Genomic DNA, 24,605 nt, shown 5'->3' on the forward strand with positions numbered 1-24,605 from the left:
TAAAACATATTTTTTTTAATGTTTGTTTTTGAGAGCGAAAGAGAGAGAAAGACAGAACGTGAGCAGGAGAGGGGCAGAGAGAGAGGGAGACACAGAATCCGAAGCGGGCTCCAGGCTCCGAGCTGTCAGCACAGAGCCCGACGCGGGGCTCGAACTCACGGACCGTGAGATCACGACCTGAGCCGAACTCACCAACTGTGAGATCAGGACCCCAGCCGAAGTCGGACACTTAGCCGACTGAGCCACCCAGGTGCCCCGGTACATTGAAGATCTAAACCCTCATGTGACGGTATCTGGGGATGGGGGGTAATCAGGGTTAGATGAGGTCATGATGATGGGCCTCTCATCATGGGAACTGGGGCCTTTGTAAGAAGAGACACCAGAGAACTTGTTCTGTCTCTCTCCATCTCCATGCCATGTGAGGACACAGTGGGAAGGTGGCCATTTGTAAACCAGGAAGAGAGTCCTAACCAGGAACCAACCCCGCGGGCACCTTGCTCATGGGCTTCCAGCCTCCAGATATAAGAGAAATAAATTTCTGGTGCTTAAGCCGCATATTCACTGGTCCTTCTGGCCTGCTGTGCCTGGGGGCAGGGCGGGTGCCAGTGACGGGAGAATGTGTCCGGCACAGGGAGGCAGGTGCTGGCAAACACCAGTCTCCCTGATGCATATGGGATGGACTGAGGGGACAGGCGTGCATCACCCACATGCTCACTAAAAAAAAAAAAAAAAAATCCAACTTCCCTCCTCTGTAATATTTCCACAAGGATAAAGTAAATGTGAATCAACTCCAAAAATGTCAACCCGTTAATGTGGGTTTCTCAGCCTCGGCCCTGCCTGCTGACATTTGGGGACCGGGTCATTCTCTGTTAAGGGGCCGTCCTGGGCACTGTGGGGTATCGAGCAGCAGCCCTGCCCTCTACCCACCAGGTGCCTGTAGCGTAACTCCCCCAGGGCTGTGACAACCAACCACGTTTCTAGAACTTCCAAGTGTTCTTGGGGGACAGACCCCCCCCCCCCCTTAGACAAGAACCCCTGTGCTCAAGACCCACCATCAACAATCTTCATGGCTAGTTTCCCTTTCTAACCCCCTGTCCAGGGGTTCTCTTTTAGAAACTGCCCTCCCCGGGGAAGGAGAAAGTGAAGTCACATTTTCCATAGATTTCCTGTCTCCCCCAACCCCCAAAGAGACAGAACCCACCAGGCTCTGGTGGTCCCAGCCCGGTCAGTCCCCAACCTCAGGGCATGTGCCCACACAGATACAGCAGTTGGTTTGGGGAGAGCACCCAGGGTCTCTTTGCCTTGCAATGCAGGATCAGGGGCATCTCCTAATCCAGGGAGGATGGGTGTGGTAACCATGCCTTATTTTCTGTATTCTGATGCTGTGACTTGGCGGGGGTGGCGGTGGGGGGTTTGTTGACCCTGGAGGGGGTCAGTGCCAGCTAATTCCTAGAGATAATGGCCAACTTGCCCATGGTGTGCACTTTTCTTTTTTTTTAAATTAAAAAAAATTTTTTTTAATGTTTATTTATTTTTTGAGACAGAGAGAGACAGAGCATGAACGGGGGAGGAGCAGAGAGAGAGGGAGACACAGAATCGGAAGCAGGCTCCAGGCTCTGGGCCATCAGCCCAGAGCCTGACGCGGGGCTCGAACCCACGGACCGCGAGATCGTGACCTGAGCCGAAGTCGGACACTCAACCGACTGAGCCACCCAGGCGCCCCTACACTTTTCAAATGCAAACCAACCACCTCCTCTATGGGGCTCTTACACTCGGGGCCCACAGTCCCCTGATCTTTCTCATCAGCTAACCCGAGATGGCCCCCACGCCCAGAGCCCCGCTGAAATCACTCCAGCTAGCCATTTCTCAATCTGCTTACCCTGCCTCGCGGGATCCTTCCTGCAGAAACCACAATAAAGGCTTGTGCTCATGTTCCCCCTTCTCTGCCTCCTGACCTCCCCCTCGTGGCCCTGCGTGGCCTGCCGTGGACTTCCTCTCTTGGGATCTCCAAGTACAACAGACTGCCTTTCCAATGGCATTTACCCACCATTGTTGATTGAGGGTGCGATCTCACGGAGATCTGCTGGCCTCACCGTACCTGAATGATTCTAAAACCTGTATTTTAAAACAGCGGGACAAGGCAAAGCGGAGAAAGAGCGATTCGAGGAACCCCCCTCCTATGCTGAATGGGTGCTTTAGTCTCTGGCCCTAAGAGGTATCCGCCCACGGGGGCCAGGTGAAGACCGTACCTGAAACACTGTCATTATTGCTGCTGGAAAAGTGTCGAAATTGGTAGGAGGAGTCCCTTCATCGAAGTTAAACCTGCGGGGAGGACACAGGCATCTCACGCTGGCCCTGCCCTGGGTGCTCTGAGGGCTTAGCTCAGCATCCTGTCTCCGGGGCAACATCTCCAGCATCTCTGTTCCCCAGAAGGACACCCTGACTGGTACCCAGGACCCCGCCCATCTGGGTGAATGCACCGGGCGCCCGGAGCCACGAGGGGGGGCGGTCTGCGGGATGGAGGCGAGCCTGGGTCTCTGGACGCACCAGACCCGCTTCTGTCCCCGCACGGGACCCCGGGGAAGCGGAAGTCAGGGAGTCTGCCGAGCGCTTACTGGCCGCCGAAGAGTTGCATTCCCAAAAGGGCGAAGACCACGATGAACAGGAAAAGGAGGAACAACAGGCTGATGATGGATTTCATGGAGTTGAGAAGAGAGACGACCAGGTTCCTGAGTGATGCCCAGTACCTGCCAGCAGAGCCCGGGTCGGGGAGGGGCGGTCAGGCCGGTCAGCTGAGCCCGCCCGTCCCCGGTCCCCATCCCCGCCCCTGCCGGGATGCCGGGGGAGCTCCAGAGACTTACTTTGTGACTTTGAAAATACGCAATAACCTGAGGGCTCGTAACACGCTGATTCCGAAGGATGTGCCGGGTTTTATGACGGCCCAGATGACCTCGAAGATGCTCCCGATGATAACCTGGAGCAGAGAACCTGGTCTCGCGTCCACAGGGCCCTGGAAATCGTGCCCTGGCCCCGAACCTTACGGGAACCCAACCAGGAGGCCCCCACACGGAAGCAGGGTGAGGGTCTCCACCCCCAGAAGCCTCGAGGGGCCCCTGGGTACTGCAATAACCATTTCCTTGCGTTTTTTCAGAAATCGAAGTGAAACCCACAGAACGTCAAAGTAACCACTTGAAGCATGCAACCCGGCGGCATCTCGCGCGTTCACAATGTTGGGTCAGCGTCACCTCTATGCAGTCCTGAGACATTTTCATCGCTCCCCCAAGAGACCCCGTCGCCCCACGAGCAGTCACCCCCCATTCCTTCCTCCTCCCCACAACCACTAACCTGTTTCCGGTCTCTATGGATATGCCTATTCTGGACCTTTCACAGAAATGGAATTATGCAGTACGTGACCTTTTGGGTCTGGCTTCTTTCACTGAGCATGATGGTTTTTGAGGTCCTTGCCCCTTTAAAGTTCTCAAACATCATCCTTAACCAACATACACTCGTCTAGTTTTTATCCTTTTGATCTTACGTGAGCGGAGCGGAATCCTGCTCTACGGGCTGATTTTTGTCACTGTCTGTGGCTGGTCGCCTCTCCTTGCTGTGGAGAATTCCATTATATGGCCGTGCCACAGTTTACTTCTCCATCTTGCTGCCACGGGATATTGGGTCCTTTGGTTTGGAACTTTTATAAACGAAAGAGGGCCTGAACGTTTCCCTCTCGCTGGCAGTGGCTGAAAGTTTGGGAACCTCTGTGTCCTCACCGGTATCTGGGATTGCCCTCTCATTCCTTCTGCATTCAGCTGCGTCTCTCACGTCCAGACGTGACCCTACTGTTCCCTTTCTGATGTGCCCAGGCATCAGCCGTTCTTGGCAAGAGCCGGAGAGTTGAACTTCCTATCAACGAGAGTACTTACCCCACAGTCAAAGCAGTTGAAGGAAGAGTGGAAGTAAGGCCGCGTCCCAAGCCCGTACATTTTTATAAACATTTCGGACATAAAGAGTCCTAAGAAAATGAATTCTGCATAGTCTAGAAGGGAGAGGAGGGAGAATGGAAAGGAAGTTAGGTTTGTGGAGTGCGTGGCTGGGGGGGGGGGGGTGGTTCCAGGCGGCTCTGACTTTCCTGTTAATAACAACCCCATCCATCTGGCCTGGCAGGCAGGGAGAGAGGAGGGTCGTTGGTGGCCTTGGCTAAAGATTATGCAAGGCTTCCTTTCCACGGGCCTCAGTTTCTCCACTGTTAAAGTGAGGAACAACAATTGTCCCCACCCTCCAACCCACCAACCCCTGGCTGATCTTAAAAAGGAGTGGGGAAAGTTCCATGGCTCTCCACCATGCACTTTTTTGCTCTGGTTCAACAATAAGAGCTGGGCACAGGTCCTTGCCAAGGACTCAGGTTTTGTGCTGGCTGGTGGGTTCCTGTGTGCTTAGTACATTTTATTTTTTTATTTTTAAAAATTTTTTAACGTTTTATTCATTCTTGAGACAGAGAGAGACAGAGCATGAACGGGGGAGGGTCAGAGACAGAGAGGGAGACACAGAATCCGAAACAGGCTCCAGACTCCGAGCTGTCAGCCCAGAGCCCGACGCGGGGCTCGAACTCACGGACCGCGAGATCATGACCTGAGCCGAAGTCGGACGCTCAACCAACTGGGCCACCCAGGCGCCCCAGTACGTTTTAAAACTAATGAACGAACGAACGAACGAACGAACTGCCCGACTAACAAAATAACAATGAGCCCAGGATGCCATAATCTAAGAGTTATGATAAGTCCAGTTTTACACGCCTGAGCTCCAAAGGAGAAACTGAAGTAGAAGTCATAATGGTGTCCTTTTAGTAACCTTTGTGTCAGGGGCTTAGTTGGAGATTCAGAGGCAACCAGTCTAAGATACGGCCCTTCTCCCAACTTGGAAAACCTATCTGATGCCCCCCCCCCCCCCCCCCCCCCCCCCCCCGGTAGAATGCTGTCTTGTTGATGTCTAAAAGTCTTGGACAAGATAAAGCACTTTTGTTCTTTGGTAAGAAAGCATGATAGTCCAAACGCCCTGGGGAGAGGTAACATACGGGAATTTGTTTGCACCAGCAGAGAAATGGCTAATTTCAAGACCTTTTCCGAGAGAGCTTTCTTGGTGGGGTAAGGAGGGTTTCTGAGCGGAAGAAAACAGAAAGGAAGACAAAGGAGCCAAACTTCCAAGAGTTTCAGTTTTGGTCACATAGGTAATTCTGTCTGAGAGCCAGGGGTGTTGGGGCGCCTGGGTTGCTCAATCGGTTAAGTGTCTGACTCTCGATTTTGGCTCAGGTCACGATCTCACGATCCGTGGGTTCGAGCCCCGCGTTGGGCTCGGTGCGGGCAGTGCAGAGACTGCTTGGGATTCTCTTGTCCTCTCTCTCTGCCCCTCCCCGCCTCAAAAATAAATAAACATTAAAAAAAAAAAAAAAAAAAGAAAGTCAAGGGTGTTTCTTTTATCATTCTTTTAAGAGGTGGTTTGAACCGTCAAGGTCCTTCACACTCATTCCTGACCGGATCTTCTTCCCCTTAGTGTTTTGGACTCCAGGGAGCTCCTAGGATCTGAGGGAAACCAGGGTCTCTGGGATCATCAGGCCAACATATCAGCGAGGGACATCTGGCTGTAACTTCTGGTGCATTCCGAGAACCACCAGAAACAACTTTGGGAAACCTGCCCCCTAGTTACCATGGCAACCTGGTTGCTGGCAATGCACAAGACCTGAGAGAATTGTCTGTAGCCCTGGAGGGTCGGGAAGAACTTTCAGGGCCCAATAAACCCAATTTCCAGATGAGAAATCTGAGACCCCGAGAAACGACCACACCTCACGGATTCTAAGACACACGCTTTTGTTCAGTTTGACATCTGGGAAATTGGGGTGTATCTTAAAATCGACATGTCCTCGTTTAAGATAGTAGCCCTGCTTTCTTTCTTTGTGGCAAATAAAATAAAAGGGTGCTTTATAAACGAAGACGCTTTCCGCTGATGTCTGGCTGTCGGTAGTGACTTGTCTGGGGTCACACGATGAGTTAGGAGCAGAGCGGGCACTGAGAACCCAGGTCATCTGGTGACCCCAGGGCAGGGATCTGTCATTAGTCACAGTTTGGATTCTGAGTTCAAATCCTGGCTTTGTCACTTACTAGCTGTGTGTTCCTGGGCAAGTCACTTAACCTCTCTGTGTCTCCTTTTCCTCAAATGGGGATAACTAAAGGACCTTTACAGACACAGAAGCCCAGGACGGGGAGTCCCAACTCTCTGTTCCTGAACCAGGACAGACAGAGCAAAGTGATTAGTGTGGAGAATATGGGAGATTAAAAATAGACTACCAGAGGAGGTTAACACAAGAAGAGTCCTCATTTGTAAGACTCCACGGGGACCAAATTCAATTTCGAGGGTTGGAACTAGGTCAGGACTCTCAGAAGGAGAGCTGGCCCCTGGGGAGTGTCCTGAGGGGTCAACCAATGTGACGGAGAACAATAAGGGTTACAAGGAAATAATGACCTGGACCAGGCTCCTAGGCCTCTCTAGGCTGAAGACTCGACTGTCTCCAGTGGCTGTCTGGGTCAACCCCGAACCAGGCCAGACGGGGCAAGAAGCTACGAACCTAAGTCAGACAGGCCAGTAGCTGCAGGCGGAGGGCAGCCAGCAGGCAAACGGTGTTGGGAAATCCTCCCTCGGGGCCCACAGGCCAGAGCCAGGGCGTGCGCTTGCCTTCCCCACCGCCGGACGCTACTCTTATTGATTTCTCAGAGCTCTTTATTTTTTAAATCCCGATCAGAGGTCTCCCCACCTCTCACTGCTTCTCCTCACCCCCTCCTGGCCATCAATTCTGATAGTATCACATGCTAACTCCTGGAACCTGGAATAGGCCCAGAAAGGCAAGGCCTTAAGGGTCCTGGTAGCCATTGAAGGAGCCAGATGTTCTCATAGTTGTTGGGGCAGATCTTCTAGGAATGAATCCTGGATATAAGGAGGTCATAAAGGGCTAGAGAGGAAAGTGGCGGGGGGGGGGGGGCAGGAAGAAGAAGGTTTGAAAGAAGAGGGGAGAAGCAGAGAAAATGGGGGCAACATAAGGGCCACTCTCTGCCCCTAAAGCATCCCCCTCTCTCAACCACAAATCACTCATTTTAACATCCCCAGAGATATTACCTGTTAATTGCATGTGTGTTTCTGTCTCCATCTGGCTGTCCTGTGGTCTCTACCCCTTTCTGTCTCTCTTCCAATGCCCCTTTCACCAGCACCCTTATGCCTCTCTTTTAAAAAGCATCACAGGGGCACCAGGGTGGCTCAGTCAGTTAAATATCCGACTTCGGCTCAGGTCACGATCTTGCGGTTTGTGAGTTCGAGCCCCGCACTGGGCTCTGCGCTGACAGCTCGGAGCCTGGAGCCCGCTTGGGATTCCTATGATCTCCCTCTCTCTGCCCCTCCCCTGCTTGTTCTCTCTCTCTCTCTCTCTCCCCGTCTCTCTCTCTCAAAGAATAAATAAACATTAAAAAATTAAAAAAAAAAATCACAGAAGTATTTGGTGGCCTGAATTCCAGCTTCCAGCCCCTCAGGCCCAAAGACTCAGTTGAGGTGCCAGCTGCAAACACGTCCACATCAAAGGGCAGACTCAACAAGGGGTAAGGAAGGAACACGCGGCGCCACAAGTGGGAAAGGGTGTGAGGAAGGGAGCGGGAGTGGGCAGGGGCAGGGCCGGGCGGTACTCACAGAGGAAGTCGGAGAGCCACTCGGGCTGGTTGTAGTGAACAATAGCAACACACAGAGTGTTGAGGGCTACCAGACTGAGCACAGTCCAGTAGAAGGCCTGAGTTTTGACCATGCGGCGGATGTAGAAACGCATCCTCCTCTCCTTTTTGTGAAAAAAAGTCGAGTTCTCCAGCTTGGCACTTTTAATGCTGGCTCGGGCGAAGGGAGACCCTGCCGAGGAGAGGACGGAGAAGGTCAGGGCGTTCCTGTGGAGGCAATTAACCGCCGCGAGGCCCAGGCACAGAATCCGGCCGGGGGATCCATCAGCCTCCCGGGCGAGCCGTCTAGCCCCCCGGGGGGGATCCACCATGACCCAGGGACGTAGCGTTCCAGAGCTGGAGCTTACGGGAAGGCAAAGATAATAGTATCAGAAACGGCCAACGAGAGCTCTGGATGTCACGGGGAGACAGATGGCCCTCCACTGATGATGCCAACCTCCTGCGTCTCCCTCTCCTGCCGCATCTGATGGCTCTGGGGGTCATGCCACGGTGGGGGAATGAGGAAGGAGCTTCTGCTCAGGACCCTCGCTGCAGGGAGAACTCCTGGAGAGCCTCCAGGAAGAGGTGTGGCTAGGACATTTAGTTTCCGTGGACACTTCACTTTAGACGTGAGCAGCAAAGAATCTGCCTGCATACACTTTTACTGGTGGAGCATCTACTGTGTGCCAGGCTCTACTCCAGGTGTTTAGGACACTCTAGTTAGCAGAGCCCTGCCTTCCTGGGACTAATCTCCATTTGGGGAGAGAGAGAGCAAATATGGTAAAAAAAAAAAAAAAAAGTAATAGTGTGATGCAAGGTGCAACGTGCTTTGGCAAAGAGAAAAAGCACAGTAGTGTAAGGGGCTGGGGAGCCTCAGGAGGGACCATGGGGCAGGCTGCCATATTCAAGCCAAGCGGTCAAGGTGAAGGCGTTGGTTTAAGCCCCCTTAGTATTTGTGGGCAGAGGAAACAGTAAGTGCAAAGGTCCGGAGGCAGAAATCTGCCTGCCTGACCTATCTGGGGAATGGCATAAGGAAACCAGTATGGCTGGAGTGGAGAAGATGAGGGGGAGAGAAGGAGGAGCTGAGGGCAGGGTGGGGACCCTGCGGAACGAGCGGGGCTTTACCGGGCCGCGGGGAGAACTGACTCAGCTGCTCACAAGCGCCCTCTAGCTGCTGCAGGGAGGGGGAGCAGTCTGGAAGGCCAGGGCAAGAAGAGGGAGGAGGTGACTGCATTGGTCCAGGCCAGCAATAATGACGGCTGGACTCCGCGGTGGCTGGGAAGGCAGAAGAGTGGGCAGACTGGGGATGTGTTACTTCAGGGAGATTTCAACGCCTGCTGCCGGTCGAGTGTGGGTGTGAGAGAGACAGAGGAGCCAAGGTCTTTGGCCTGAGCCCCTGGAGGGACCGAGATGCCACGCACTGAGAGCGGACAGGTTTAGGGGAAGGTTCGCAGCTCCTATCTTCTGAATGATCTCTTCTTGAACACCTTCAAGGGCATTCGTTTGTTGATTGACTGTTCTTTGGCTCATTCATTCTTTCCCCTGTTCACCAGCTTATTCATCGATTCATGCGCTCATTGGTTGATCTGTCCATTCACTCATTCGTCCACCCAGCAGGTGCATCAGCAGCATCCCACCAGCATGGGAGGCGGCAAACGTCTCCCAGGGCGCCACTCCCTTCCCACGCACAAAATTTTAAACACACGTGCCCGCTCGGCGGCAGCTGGCCAGCCCTGGAGGCGGGACCCTCTCTCCCTCATGTCCGTCGCCTGCCTGACCTCACAGGCGTTGAGAACCCCAGCGGGGCTCCTCACGGCCCCTTCTCAGTTGGGGCATTTCTGGCAGCTCCCAAAGATGCGCCCAGATCCACAGGCGTCCACAGGGCATGACAAAGAATTGAGACTTTTGAAGGTCTCAGGTCAGGTTGGGATGTTCCGTGGGGAGGAGGAGGGAGAGCTCAGTCACAGTGGGCGGGAGGCTCCCCACCCCCCACTCCTGCTGGAGCCCCACCGAAAACCCGTTCCACTGCCAACCACCAGGTGACCTTGGCCAAGACACCTCGCATCTTGGGGCCTCCGTGCCTCCGTTTGTAAACAGGGACAACCACACTGCCCACTCACAGGGCTGCTGGGAGAATACGCCTTAGCCCCATGCTGGCCACCATGGCCATCATAATCTTCGACTAGAACCCCCAGTGCTCCAGTGAAGACCGAGTTCATGTGCGAATTTATTGAGCAAGTCTTTCCTGATCACTGGCCCGGAGATATATCCCACAAGCACAGCACCCACTGGGAAGGAAAAGGGAAGTGCATGTTAACTGAACACCTACTACGTGCTAGGTCCCTGCTAGCTGCGTATTGCCACCTGGATCGTATCTCACGCTCACTTGGACCCACGCTCCCCTTCTCTATACATTCCTGTCTCTACCTTTTCTCTGGAATGGCAATTGCAGGCAATTCTTAGATTCTACAAATATTTTCGTAAGACAGGGCGCCTGGATGGCCCAGTCGGTTAAGCGTCCGACTTCAGCTCAGGTCACGATCCCACGGTTCGTGGGTTCGAGCCCTCCGTGGGGCTCTGTGCTGATGGCTCAGAGCCTGAAGTCTGCTTGGGATTCTGTGTCTCCCTCTCTCTCTGCCTCCCCCACCCCGCTTGCACTCTGTCTCTCTCTCTCTCTCTCTCTAAAATAAATCAACATTAAAAAAAATTTAATAAGAGATTTTATGGAACCCAACAGACCCAAAACATTATCATTTCAGCACGGCATCAGTATAGAAATACGTTAAAGAGACGTTTCACGCTCTTTTTCTTGGGCTAAGACTTCTAAATCTGATTAGAAGAATGAAGTACCTCTTTGCTCACACTGGCTCTGCCCGAGGGATCAAGAGCCACAGGTGACCAGTAGTGGTCTGGAATGTCCTGCCGTGAGGACAGCAGCCTGTCACCACCAAGGCTTAAGATGGGGACTTGGGGCACTTTACGTGGCCATGAAATCGTCCATAAGTTGAAACGGGTCCTGCCCAAGTTGCGGGTTGAATTCGAGCAATCTCCCAGTTTTGACACTATGTTACGCGGCCCCGGCAGACGGATACAGCCCGCGCAGAGCTTCCGATCAAAAGTCATCTAAAAGGAATCTGATTTTCCTGAAGAGCTGGTTGTGATGGCAGCTTCCATTCACGGCTCAGCTGTTCCTATAAACGACTCAAATTCCAGAATTCGGCAGTATGTTCGTCAGCTGCAGACGAGACGGCTTTGTGAGGCGCTCAGCGGCTGATTGGACCGCGCGGGAGAAACACCAACCGCGCAAGGCTGTGCTCGCTGCCGTCCAGGGTTCGACAGCAGACGCACGGCTCCGGCCTCATTCCGAAACGCTTAGCTGGTCTCCCTTACGGAAACGAAAGTCAAGTCATTTCCTGGTCAGAACTGGAATTCCAGAGGTGTCCTTTGGGGTACTGGCTGGAGCGGGGGCCCCTTCCTGTGCGTTTCTGAGCCATCAGGCAAAGGGGCTGGAGTTTGGTGGGTTTGCCCGGGGCAAACCTGGTCCGGGGACACCGAGGCCCTGGCCTACATCCGGGACCCGTCTGGAGAGCTGAACGTCGCCTGCTCTGTTAACAGAAAGGGCACGGGACAGCCGTGGCTCTTAGTCCGACCGCTTCCTACTCTGGTTCCCCGTCCTTCCCCTTATCACGTGCTTATCCCACACCAGCCTGGAACTGCATTCTCCAAGGAGCAAGGTCTCTTACGTCGGCCACAAGTTCAAGAGCAGGGTCTCCCACGGACAAACCATCTGTGAGTCTCTCTCATGGCTTCTTGGCTGGCCCCCCTGTTATGTACTGACCTGGATCCCCTAGATTCATATGCCGGAGACTTATCCCCTAGTACCTCGGAATGTGAGCCTATTTCGAGCTAGGTTCTTCGACGAGCAGATTATAACGTAAACTCAGGTCCTGTAGGTGGGCCCTAATCCTCTACCAGCCTGGTCTACAGCCTTGGAGGGAGGCCTCAGAAGCAGCCAACCCTGATGGACGCCTTGAGCTGGGAACTCCAGTCTCCAGAACTCCTGTCTCCAGTCTTCTGCTGTTAAGCCCCCCAAGCCTATGCTATTTTATTATGGCAGCCGTCGCAAATGGATGCTCTCTCCCCATTCCACAGAAAGCCCAGCTTAGAAGCAAACCCCTCCCGGGGCGCCTGGGTGGCTCAGTCGCTCGAGCGGTGGACTTCAGCTCAGGTCACGATCTCACAGCTCGTGGGTTCGAGCCCCACGTCGGGCTCTGTGCTGGCGGCTCGGAGCCTGGAGTCTGCTTTGGATTCTGGGTCTCCTTCTCTCCATGCCTCTCCCGTGCTCACGCTCTGTCTCTCTCTCTCTTTCAAAAATTAAATGAACATTAAAAACATTTTTTTCAAAAACCAAAACCAAAAACCAAAACAACAAACGCCTCCTTCGTGAAGCTTTCTCTGCTTTTCCACCAAATTCTTCCCAGCCTGTATAGCTATCAGAGTCCTCATAATCAGTCTCTTGTTGCTTTTTTAAAAAATATTTTTTACCTGGGGCGCCTGGATGGCTCAGTCGGTTAAGCGGCCGACTTCGGCTCGGGTCATGATCTCGCGGTCAGTGAGTTCGAGCCCCGTGTCAGGCTCTGTGCTGACGGCTCAGAGCCTGGAGCCCGTTTCAGATTCTGTGTCTCCCTCTCTCTGACCCTCCCCCGTTCATGCTCTGTCTCTCTCTGTCTCAAAAATAAATAAATGTAAAAAAAAAAAAAATTAAAAATATTTTTTACCTACTTGCTTACGTACTTAATTAATTTTTTAAAAGAGAGCGAGAGCACAGGGTGGGGAGGGGCAGAGGGAGAGAGAGAGAGACAGAGACAGAGAGAGAATCCCAAGGAGGCTCCACACTGTCAGCACAGAGACCAACTCGGGGCTCAGTCTCACGACCATGAGATCGTGACCTGAGCCGAGATCGAGAGTCAGACACTCAACCGATTGAGCCACCCAGGCGCCCCCAGTCTGTGTTGCTTTTAAGTAACTTCAACCGTACTTAGTTACTTTTCTGATTTCAAAAGAAATGCCTGTCACTAATTTGTACGTTTTAGAAAATTGTCGTGTAGAAAGTGAAAGAAAATCCCTCACACTTTTCCACACTTTTAAGTACGACTCATACTTAATATTGTTCTTGCAATGGGATCATACATTTTACATAATGCCGTGCCACTTGGTTTTTTCACTGAGAAATCGCTTTCAAACATCTTTCCATGCGAGCAGCAGCCATGTTCTTTTTCCTGGCTGCGTAACAGCCCATCGTACGTAAATACTGCAATTTCTTCAGTCGTCTCCCCATTTCTGGGCATGCGGGTTGTCTCTGGTTTTCACTTTACTTTCTTGTGTGTGTTTTCACTTAAAAGATTCTAAGTAATCTCTCTACCCAACACGGGGCTCCAACTCACCACCCCTAGATCAAGAGTTGCACGCTCTACCGACAGAGCCAGCCGGGCTCTTTTGGTTCTCACTCTTTTGAACACCAGAGACAACGCTGTTGAGAAGAGGCATCGATCTTTTGCACACGTGGAAGAAATATTTTTGAAGCAGAAATGCCGGGTCAAAGAATAGGAACATCTACAGTTAAATAATACCCAACCACGCGGTGGAAACCGTGCAAACCAAACTCCTACCCTCAGCACGCGACAATGCCCATTTCCCCACATCCTTGCCAACATCGGGTAGTATCACTTTTCCATCTTTTCTAGAATGACTGATGAAAAAGAACCTCTCCATCAGTGAGGAGCAGGTACCCAATCTTATCCGCAGAGGCGATCCTGACTCGAGTATGCCAATCTTTTGGTGGGTGAGCCAGACGTAACGGATCAAACACACAGAGCCCTGCTGGGAGTGCTCCCGTTCTTGAACTTGCTGTGGGAGGAGGGACACAGATGCACCCACAAGTCGAAGGAGGTCTAGTTCAGCATTACAAGGCAAAAGAGGGTTGTGGCTAGAAATTAAAAATGCAAATTGAAACGAGCTTGAAGGTGTCATTACAGACCTACTTAGCTGGGAAAGGGAATTAAATGGGCAATATACACAGTGGCTGGGGAGGGGGGAATCCGTTGAACGTATGAGTGCTTGGCAGGTTTATACATGGGTTCGGTGTTTCTGAAACCCAGAAGGGCTCTGTGAATAATGAGTTGAAAAGCTGTTGGTATCTTTGATCCTGTAATTATCCCCAAGGAGACACGCCCAAAGGGTGGGGGCAGTAATTGTACATAAATGCTCGCGGTGGTGCTCCTCTGTGGGGGCAAAACACTGGAAACTCCAACACCATAGGACAGAGCCACGGCTAAGCAAACAACTACGGGGACGCCACCCTCCGGGAGGATGGGACTGCAGTGGAAATGATGTCAAAACCCAGCGCACAAGGTCAAAAACCAGGGGGGAGCGAAAACAGCAAAGTATGGAAGAGTTGGTGCCCGTGGATCAGAACCACGTGTATATACTAAATTCCCTTCTCCCCTTCCTTCCTCCCCTCCCTCCCTTTAAAGGCTTTCTCCCCGCAAGGTCATGTGTTACTTCCCCTGCCTGGATGCTCTCCCACTTTCATTACTGGGAATGTTTAAAAACCCACTTCAGGGCGCCTGGGTGGCTCAGTCGGTTCAGCGCCTGACTCAGGTTGGTTTGGGCTCAGGTTCGGGAGTTTGAGCCCCACATCGGGCTCTGTGCCGACAGCATGGGGCCTGCTTGGGGTTCTCTCTCTCTCCCTCTCTCTCTGCCCCCCTTTCCCGCTTGCTCTCTCTCTCTCTCTCTCTCTCTCTCTCTCAAAGAAAACAATTTTTTGTTCAAAATATAATCTAGTCTCTCCGGAGAAGGTCGGAAGCAGCACGGTCTCAATCAGGAGGGGCGCGCAGGGAAAGAGCAAATGTCCCCTCCTCCCCAGGCTCTGCCCTTGGCAAGAACCGACAGCAACAGACCGAGCACAGCCTCCCGCCTGGCTCTCTCTGCTTTCACAGCCACGGCCAACTCCTATACTCATCCTGCAGTCCTCAGCTTCAATGTCACCTCCTCCGAGAAGCCTTCCCTGACCACCCCCCATTCTTCCAGAGCACGCCAAACCCGGGGCGTCTCCTCAGCAGCGCCACGATCACGACAGGCTTATTTCGGGAACTACCTGTTTAACATCGGCGTCCTGCCCTGGACCGCAAGGCCCACGCGGGTCGGGATTTGGTTTCCCATCCTATTCACAGCCGGCCCTTCGTAAGAGCAGCCCCTCCGTGAGTACTGACGCATCGTAATACCATTACTGGGAGCTTATGCTCTGCCGGGCGCCCTTCTGAATGCTTACTGGGGATTATTTAGTTTAAGCTCCACGGACGGTATCAGGAGGGAGGCGCCGCTGTTATTCCCATAATCGCGTCACCTCCTCCAGGAGACAAAGGTGGCAAGGGGCAGAGTAGGGATCCAAGTGCAGGCCTGGAGGGCCCCAGGCCTTCAGCGCGCATCTCTGACGCCATCGGTGACAGCCGAGAGCCAGGAGGCAGCCGGACGGACTCACCCACGGAGGCGATGTCGGCCAGCTGGTCCTCAGCCTCCTCGGGGTTGAGCAGGTCGGTCTTGCTTTTCTTTATGGTGGCTCTCCGCAGAGCTCCAACAATGGAAACATGGCAAGAGAAAAAGACGTTACCCTTTTGGACACCGGAACCACACCTCAGCGCCCCTGCGTCCTCGGCCCCAGGTGTTGTTCTGCCAGGGACTCTCTGCCGGGGTGTTGGGTTTAACCCTCACGCCAATCCGGTCTGGTAAGAGGGAAGAGTATGCCCATTTTGCAGACGGGGAGACCGAGGCTCGGGGGGGAGGGGTTACATGACTTTGCCCAAGGGGTCAAGACGAGAACCACGTCCTGTTCAGTCTGACTTTAGAGACCGAGGTCTGGGCTCTCAGTTGTCATTGCCCCTGGGGGATGCCTGGGACCGGCTATACAGTAACCCCTAATGAAGGCAGCCCACCCTTGACCTTTAGTACGCTTGCCAGGCCGGCCGGGACTGCGGATCCTTTTGCTCAGTATGTAGGTTCCGCTCCTCCCCCACAGGCTCTCCAGGGGACAGGGAGTTCAGGCACACGCTTCCAACAAAATGATTTAGACACCCCCGTGGGTCACCTCTTCCCCTCCCCCGCAAATAGTAAAATCCATTTTGTAACCCTCCGAGATAAACCCTAGCTCTTTTAATTCCTACTCTCGCCTGGTATTTTCGATCCAAAGCCCTTGCTCTGTCTCACCGAATTTCCAACCGTGAGACCACGGTCCTGAACACTAAGCCGGATTCTTGGCTATTTATTTATTCAGCAAACACAGACGGTGAGTCATGACCTTGAGTCAGGTAGGCATTGTATTTGCAAGCATTAGTGTAATCTTCATAAACTATCCGATGAGGTGGGTATTATTATCATAATGCCCATTTCACGGATGCGGAAAACCGAGGCACGGGGTTAAAGCAGAAAGGGCAGGCCAGAACACGAAAAACCTGCGCCGACGTCCTGAAATTCCCGAAAGCCGCAGATTCCTGCCATTCCCTGTATCCTCCTGGTCCTGACCTGGTCTTGTGTTTGTTCTTGGTGTCACCTGGGCTCTGAGCATCCATCCCCTGGAGGCCCCTGACAACCAAACAGCCTGTTCCCCCAGCACTGGCTGCTCTGGTCTCCTCCCGGGAGCCACCCCCCCCACCCCCCGAGCCAGGTTCAGAGCAGTTACCATCAAAGGGATGCCTCTGCTCCCCGTCGGTTTCATCCTCGGCGAGGATCACCTCTTCTGAGGAGGAAGAGCACAGAGTTAAGCTCCAGCGTCTACGGGGCTCTCCTGGGACGCGTTCCCTCGGACCAGGAAGGGCAAGGGTCTGCCCGGCCACCTTCGCTCTCCTCTTGCTGATCGCGGCAGCTCAACCAGCCAGCAGCGTGCTGCTCGGTTCTTCCTGCCTCGCAGCCCACGTCAGCAAGAGCAGGAGAGCGAGCACCACCTCCACGTCCCTCAATATGAGACCCAGCTTCCTCATAAGGCCTTGCCTGATTCGGCCCCCGCCACCTCCCTGCCCTCCTTTCCTCCCCATCTGCCCTGCGTGTCCCTGCTCCAGCCACACCGGCTTCTTTGCTATGACTCAACGCTGCCCCTACCCCAGGACCTTTGCACCTGCTATCCCCTCTGCCCGGAACACCCTTCGCTAGACATCCACACGGCTTCCTTCGGGTCTGCTCGGACATCACCTCCTCGGAGAGATCCTCTCTGACCAGCCCACCTCCTCCAACTCTTTTCTACTTCCTAAGCTGCGTTATTTTTCTCCTCGGCACTGGGGAGCACCCCGCGTTGTCCGTACTTGTTTCTTTTCTGTCTCCCTCACTAGAACGTCGGAGCCCCATCTTTTGTTCTGTCACATCCTCAGAGCCTAGAGTGGGTGCTCCATAAGCATTGGGAATGGCTGAGCCAATAAACACGTGCCTGCTGCGTGGACCACCTCACTGCACACTCCACAGCCCTGGAAGGTAGGCGTGAGCGTGTCTCCATTGAACCACCCAAGAAACCGAGGCACAGGGAAGGGAGGTACGCTGCTAGGCGGCGGCAGGGCTGGGACGTAAACTAAAGTTGACGGGAACGGAGGAGGCGATGTCCTCTCCTGGCTTCACCCCGGAAGTCCCGCTGCCGTAGCCCAGATTCCGGCCTCCGGGAAGTGGGGCTCCTTGGTCAGGGGCCCTCTTTGCTCCCCCCTCAGGCCCTCCCCTCACCCACCTTCAAGCCGCGGGCATGACTCCGTGCGCGCTCCGGGGCCTGGGATTTCGGTTCCCAGGCCCCAGGATGAATGGGCCTCACCTGCTTTTGAGATCCACTCCATGTACCCGTTGAGCTCCCGTTCGATCTGCTGCTGCCTCCTCAGTTTCAGAAAGGCCCGCCGGTTCTCCACCCGCTCCCTTTCTTTGGCAAACTCCCTGCAGAAGCAGGAAAGAGCCGGGTCTGGCTGTTGTACACGTTTTAGGGACTCTGTGTGTGTGCGTGTGTGTGTGTGCGCGCGCGTATTTAGGGGTTCGAAAACCCCAGGAGGGCAGTGGACTTTAACACGAGGTATCAGGTCTTCTGGGAGAGCACCACAGGGATGGGGGTGTTTCTGCCAGCTTCCCACATTATCCAACAGCTGCACCCCAGCTAGAGGAAACAAGTCAAACCGAAGGCTGCACACCCCCTTCTCATTCTCTGCACTCCCGGGTGAAGAAGATTTGAAGCCCTCTTTTAGGTTAGGCCAAGGAGACACAAGCTGATTTCCTGCCACAGCCTCCCTTCCCTCATATATGCCCTCCCCCCCTTTCCCTTCCCCTCCCTCCTCTTCGTGTTTGGAACATGCGGTGGCTCTCTTGTGAGTGTGAGGCAGCCACTTTCAGACCATGAGGCATCCACGAGACCGAAAGCCTCTGCCTGGTAACGACGTCAGAGCAGAAAACCAGAAGGAACTGGGGTCCCTGATGGCACTGTGGAGCCACTATGCCGCTCCCCAGACTTCTTGTAATCAGAAAAAGAAAATCTATTTATGATTAAGCCAAAAAAACCCCACAAAACACCCAATACCCGATCTTGGGGGTACGGGACAATATATGTCATGGAAATGCATGCTTGACTGTATATTGAGATTTTGCATTTGGAAAACAGGAAGGGGAAAACCCAATCTACTGGGTTTTTTTTTTTTTTAATGTTAATTATAGGAAGTAGCACTCTATAGAATTTTCTTGTGTGATGGGCTGTGTGCTGGGAAAGACTTCTGAATGAGAGGTCTGCATTGGAAAGAAGCTCCCTTTTCCTGGGTGGAGGTTGCTCAATGCCAGGGGTGCAGGGTTGTGAGTCGAAGTTGCACCGGATTTCAGCCCCCTTGAGTCCTTTTGCTGGGTGCTCTCAGCAGTGCACAGCCTGTGCATCTGTACCTGACTTGCTAATAACTTTCTGGCTAACCCAAGACAAGGGAAGAAGCCTACTCTCTGCCTCTGCCTGGAGTATGAAAACAAAGGTTCGATGGCCTCTTTATGGTCAGAAGATGGTGACGGGGAGTGGGATGGGGAGAGTACCAGACACTTACCCTGACAGCACACCCAGCACGAGGTTCAGCATAAAAAAGGAGCCAATGATGATGAGGGGGATGAAGTACAACCAGTTCCAAGTGTTCCCTGAGGCATCGTTGCTCTGTGGGAGGTGAGGAGGGAAAGCGGGTGAGTGTTCAGTGGGATTCAGGTATGACCTGACAGGTGGGAGAAGGGGGAGCTCTGCTCTTAAATGTCCGTGGCCTGTGGAGTCCTAGAGCTCTGGCAGCCCAGACAAGGAAATAGAACACAGGATCAATTAGTGGGGGGAAACCTGAGAGGTATCATTAAAAGCACAAAGCCCCCTCCTAATCATGCAGCCCTCACAGGACTCAGGAACCAGCATGAAACTCAGAACTTCCCAGACCAAAATCCATGAGGAGAGAGAAAAAAAAAAGCCCAATCAAAATGCACAAATGAACCCCTGGTTCCCTCCTCCTCTCTGACACAGTCACACTTTTCCCTTACAGGAGGGTGCATGAAGGCAGAGTCTGACTCCCGGGTTAAATCACCAAGACAACCAACAGGGCTGTGAGCCTTTTCCTCAAATGTCTCCCTCCTCTGTGCCCTGCAGCCTCAATGTCAATCTCAAAAATATTCCTGGAAGCGCCCAGCTCAGTTTTCAAGGTGGGGAGAAGTCCACAAGTAGAACATTCTTCTCTGGGAGAACAGAACACTGTGCCAAGAAGGAAGTAAAAGGAAGGGATGAAAATCCAGAAGAGAGAGAGAGAAAGAAAGAGAGAAATATAAAAAAGCAGTGCTTATGAAGTACTTACTCGTGCCAGACACTCTTCTAAGTACATCAGCCATTAGCTTAGTTAGTCAGGATACCCTATTTTATCATCGTGCCCATTTTATGGTTGGGAAAACTGAGGCCCAGAAAGACAAAAGTGCCAGCCCAAGGTCACAGAGCTAGCTGATGACGAACATGGGATTGGATCCCAGAGCCCATGGACTTAACTTCTGTGCTGGAGAAGCCTTGGCATCAGCCGCCAGAGCAGGGGAGCTTTAGGGTGGCTCATCAGCTCTGGGCCATCTGCACAATGTGGGGCCCCCAAGAGTGGCTTTAAAAGCTCACCTTTAAAAGCACATCTAATGCTGCTGCCACCAAGCAGAAAGGCCCAAATGAGAAAGACACATACTGCCAGGTGCTGGAAAGCCTAGAGGATCTGTAATCGTCACACGCTGCTCATGGGAGGGTGACATGGTGGATGAGGGTCCTGTGTCTGGGTAACGAAGAACCACAACTGCGGGGCCTAAAACAACGGAAATTTATTGTCTCACGGTGCTTGGAGGTCAGACGTTCAAGATCAGGGTGTCGACAAGGCTGGTTCCTTCTGGAGGCTTCCAGGGAGAACCTGCCCCATGCCTCTCTCCTGGAGTCTAGGGATTCACTGAAAACACCCTTTAGTGGTTCCTTGGCTTGCAGAGGCATTGCTGTGGTCCCCACCCTCACCTCCGCGTGACATCCCTCCTTGTGTGCATGTCTGTCTCTGCGGCCAAATTCCTCCCCCCACCTCCTCCCCCCAGCAGTCATACTGGATTGGGGTCCCCCCTGATGACCTCATCTTCCCACAATGACCCCACTTCCAATTAAGGTCACATTCTCAGGTGCTGGGGGCTGGGACTTCTATGTATGAACTGGAGGAGGGAGGACACAGTTCAATCCACAGCACATGGTCCAACCACTTTGGGAGATGGGTTGGGAGCTGCTGTTGAAATTAGTCACGTCCCCGCACGACCACCCGGAGATTCCCCTCCCGAGTCCTGGATAGTTACCCAACAGAACCGTGTTGGGCAAAGGCACACACAAGGTTGTTCACAGAGGCGATCTTCATAATAGCCCCAAACTGGAAATAACCTGAATCCCCCTCGACAACAAGAGAGAGGATAAATAAATGGCATAGCATGCAATGAATGACTGCCACTTGTCACATGAAACCTTACAGAGTGCGTGTCGAGCGAAGGAAGCTGGACAGAAAGGAACATCGGTGTAAGATTCCGTTATATACGAAACACAAAAACAGGCCAACCAGTCAATGATGCTTGAGGTCCTGATGGGGCACCCTTTGGGGAGGGGGCATAAGCGGGGACATTCATGGATGAATCTTGAGGACACTATGCTGGGTGAAATAAGCCAGTCATAAAGACACAAATGCTGTAGGGTTCTACTTCTGTGCGGTCCCTAGATTCACAGAGACAGGAAGTAGACAGGGGCTGGGGGAGGGGGTGGGGAGTCAGTGTTCGGTGGGGACAGAGTGTTGATTTGCAAGACGTAATTGAGTTCTGGACATGGGTGGTGACGACGGCTGCCCAACAATGAGGATGTACTTAGTGCCGTGGAACTGGACACTTAAAAACGGGGAAGATGGTAAATTTTGTGTTCTGTGGGATTTCACCGTGATAAAAAAAAAAAAAAAAAAAAAAAAAAAGGAAAATAACACAAACAAACAAAGTCAACTTTCATCGCAGACACAGACAGGTTCTGGGGACAATTAATAGGCCAGGGCTCCTAGCTCATGCCTTTCTTCCCAGAAACACCCAAAGTTCCAATGCTGTGCTGCTAGAAGGTTCTGGAAAAAAAGAATGGAGTCAGCAGAACAGGGCTGGACAGAAGGCAAGACTGGCTTTGTGCTTTTCCTTTCCAGTGCTGTGGCAGCTGAGGGTTCTCATGCCTATTTCTTAGGCTAAATATAGTCCAGGGAGAGAAAGCCCTTACCAGCCAACACAAGAAAAAGTCTGGGCCATCTCAGGAAACAGGCTTGGGATGGGAACAGAGCAGCGGGCGTGTGTCGGTGGCGGGGTGGGGGGGAGGAGGCAGGATGGAATGGGGAGAAATGGCTGAGGCCCCTCGGAACCGAGGCGGCCCCTTCATCTCAGACTCTGCCCACACCCCAGCTCCCCAACGGGCTTAGGGCCCTCTGGGCCATGACATGCTGGCCAGGATAATAACAGACATCCACAGGGCCAGGCACTCGGTCTACCCGAGCTCGTTTAATCCTCTCACGGACCCCCAAAGCTGGTGCGTCATCCTTCCCATCCTCCTGGGTGAGGAAACTGAGGCACAGAGAGGTAAAGTTCCATGCCCAAGGTCTGTTCTGGGTTGCGCTGTGTCCCTCCAGAAGATGTGCTGAATTTATAACCCCGGTACCTGGGAATGTGACTTTACTTGGAAATAGGGTTTCGGCAGCTGCCATCGAGTTAAGACGAGGTCGTGATGGGGGGGCCTAGTCCAATATGACTGGCGTCCTTTTAAAGAGGAAAACACCAGGTGGAGAAGGGACGCGCAGGGGAGAGAACAGCCACATGATCATGGAGGCAGAGGGTGGAGAGAAGCCAAGGGACACCAAGGGTCAACAGCCAGGAGAAGCCAGGAAGAGGCGAGGCAGGATTCTTCTCAGAGTCTCAGAGGGAGCATGGCCCTGCTGACATCTTTGTCTCGGACTTCTGGCCTCCATGTAATGGCAGCCCACCCCCCCACCCCCAAGCCCCTCTGTCACTCCAACCTCGGATAACTCTGCTCCAGCCACATGGGCTCCTTTTGGCTCCTCAAATGCACCAGGCACAGCCCCACCCCAGGACCTTTGCACCTGCTGCCCCACCCCCGCCTGGAAAGCTCTCCTCCTAGATTCCTACATGGCTCTTCCCTCACCTCCTCCAGGTCTTTGCTCAAAAGTCACCTTCTCCAGGAAGCCCTCTTTGATGACCCTCCATTGCTGACCCCATTTCCTGCTCTATCTTTGCCCTTAGCGCTTCACCCTTTCTACGCTTTGTTTATTTCTCCTGATCACTGCCTATCTCCCCAGCTGGGATGTCAGTTCCACAAGGAACAAGGACAGCGCTTTTTTGGGTCCCTGCTGTGTTCCCTAGCACAATGCCAGGCATGCACGTAGTGCTCAATAAATGTTTGTTGAATGACTGAATGAGAGGTGGGTCCAAGTTCCCCGCCCAGCCCGCGTCCTTAGTTCTCAACCTGTTCTCCCTCTTCCCCTCTCCCTTCTTTGATTTTCTCCCTGGGACTGGCAGAGAACGTGTTGTGTTCTCTTTCCAGTCTGGCCCAAATGATTCCATTCCATGCTCTGGATCCAACAACTCACGGAGAAGGAGTTGGTGCAGGGACGGGCGCGGGTTTTGATCACCAAGTGGGCTTCCCGTGGGGTCTGCTCGGGAGCAAGACGGGAACTAGATTTCCCAGCAGAAAGGCTGGAGCTGCCGTGGCCACGGTGACGGCAGAGAACGTGGGGCGGCCCAAACCTCCCCTCCTGGGTCTGACCTCCTTCGGCAGTTCAGGTAAAGGGCGGGTGTGTGCACAAGTCTGGGTCTGGGGAACGGAAGGAGGATGGAAACTTGCTCACTTGTCATCAGTGATACTGAAAAGGATGTGCTCTTACAGTCCCGTCTTTCCTCCAAAGGCTCAAGGAGTCCTGGTGCCTGGAACACTATTCCCCATTAGTGCTGTCACTGAGTATTTCCGGTGACATGGTAGGATGGCCTGTTCTGGTCCCCCTGTGGTTGGCTGACGGCCACACGATGGGTGCTGGCCGGTAAGGAGCGGATGGAAATAGCCGTGCCACTTTTGCACCAGAGCACTGAAGTGTCACTGTGGGACCCTCAAGGGTCTCTCTCCTTTTGGGACAGCAAGTGGCAATGTCCTAGGGGCTCCAGAGCTGGCTCCCAAGTGACCATGTTGCACACGGCCCCCTCTCTTCCACTGCCAACCCACACTGGACATGTAGCGTGAGCAAGAAAGGAGATTTGTTGTTATTAACGTCACGGGGACTTTGGGGGATGTTTGTTACTGCCGCCTAACGTAGTTTTCCTGGCCGATACACCCTGCTGCCTCCTCGGTTTGCTCCGTCACGTCTTGCGTCTCAAATGTCACTTTCTCAATGACCCTTCCATGGAGCTCAGGAGGCGGGTGTGGAAAAAGAATGTCTCCGGCACGTCCAATGGAGAAATCGGCAAAGTTCCAGATTACAGTGTGCTACGTGTTTCTGTTCCCCGAGCCTCTGCCCGGAGCCCGGTGTCCCCTCGATCTTGGTGTGATTGATTCCTCCTCACCGCTCAGCCTTCAGCTCCTACAGTGCCCCCCCTCAGAGAAGCCTTCCTGGGCCTCCCGACCCTAAGGACTCCCTCCGGCCGCCCCCTCCAGCCCTGCCAGACATCCATTCTTCTCCCAGCATGCTCTGCTCTCTGAATCACCTAGTCAATTCATACACGTGCTTGTTTGCAAATGGCCTTTGCTCCCTAACACGTCAGCTCCCCAGTGCCCAGCACGGCACCTGGCACGTAGTAGGTGCTTACCGAGCAGCACGCAGTAGGTGCTTACCGAGCATCGGCGGCATGGCGAATGCACGGAACCCTGAGGCCCCTGGGGGTGGACTGTTTAAATAACACTAAGGAAACGAGACTGTATTTATGTCGGGTCCAAAGGATCAGGCTCTTTCCCTGGAATGCGATCGCTTTAGTAGAGGACTTCCGAGCCAACGAAAATGCCCCGCGATTTCCACGATTTCCAGACCCGGTGGATGGGGAAACTGAGGCTGAGGAAGGCAAGGTGATTTGCTGGCTCACACAGGGTGTGGAGAACACAGCTGGGGTGAGAACCAGCCTTCGGGCTTGCAACAGAGTGAATTTTTTTTCCCCTACTTCACCCCTTCGCTGCGTTTACATAGTAGTTTCCATCTATAATGGTTGGTCCAGGAGAGCCTTAAAGGAGATGCGGATTCATCCCAGCCTCGGCCCCAGGGCACGCATCAAACAAATTAATGACTGAGT

At 53.3% G+C, this 24,605-nt stretch overlaps 1 protein-coding gene across 7 annotated transcripts in view; it reads right to left on the minus strand.

The window, feature by feature from the left end:
- The window catches only part of CACNA1A (calcium voltage-gated channel subunit alpha1 A), a 279,954-nt gene that overhangs the window by 79,038 nt on the left and 176,311 nt on the right, over positions 1-24,605 (minus strand). For 5 of the 7 annotated variants that reach the window (XM_081791791.1, XM_081791795.1, XM_081791790.1 and 2 more), the window contains 9 exons: positions 18,827-18,930; positions 17,578-17,693; positions 16,471-16,527; positions 15,277-15,372; positions 7,720-7,929; positions 3,921-4,033; positions 2,862-2,974; positions 2,616-2,747; positions 2,250-2,322 (listed from right to left, as the gene is read on the minus strand). In XM_081791791.1, the coding sequence (XP_081647917.1) occupies positions 2,250-2,322; positions 2,616-2,747; positions 2,862-2,974; positions 3,921-4,033; positions 7,720-7,929; positions 15,277-15,372; positions 16,471-16,527; positions 17,578-17,693; positions 18,827-18,930 (1,014 nt within the window). The remainder of the gene's footprint in view (positions 1-2,249; positions 2,323-2,615; positions 2,748-2,861; positions 2,975-3,920; positions 4,034-7,719; positions 7,930-15,276; positions 15,373-16,470; positions 16,528-17,577; positions 17,694-18,826; positions 18,931-24,605) is intronic. The other 2 variants (XM_081791793.1, XM_081791792.1) reach the window with 1 other exon arrangement.

This window comes from Panthera onca, chromosome A2 (genome assembly GCF_046562875.1).
Source record: "Panthera onca isolate mPanOnc1 chromosome A2, mPanOnc1 haplotype 2, whole genome shotgun sequence".
Lineage (NCBI taxonomy): Eukaryota > Metazoa > Chordata > Mammalia > Carnivora > Felidae > Panthera > Panthera onca.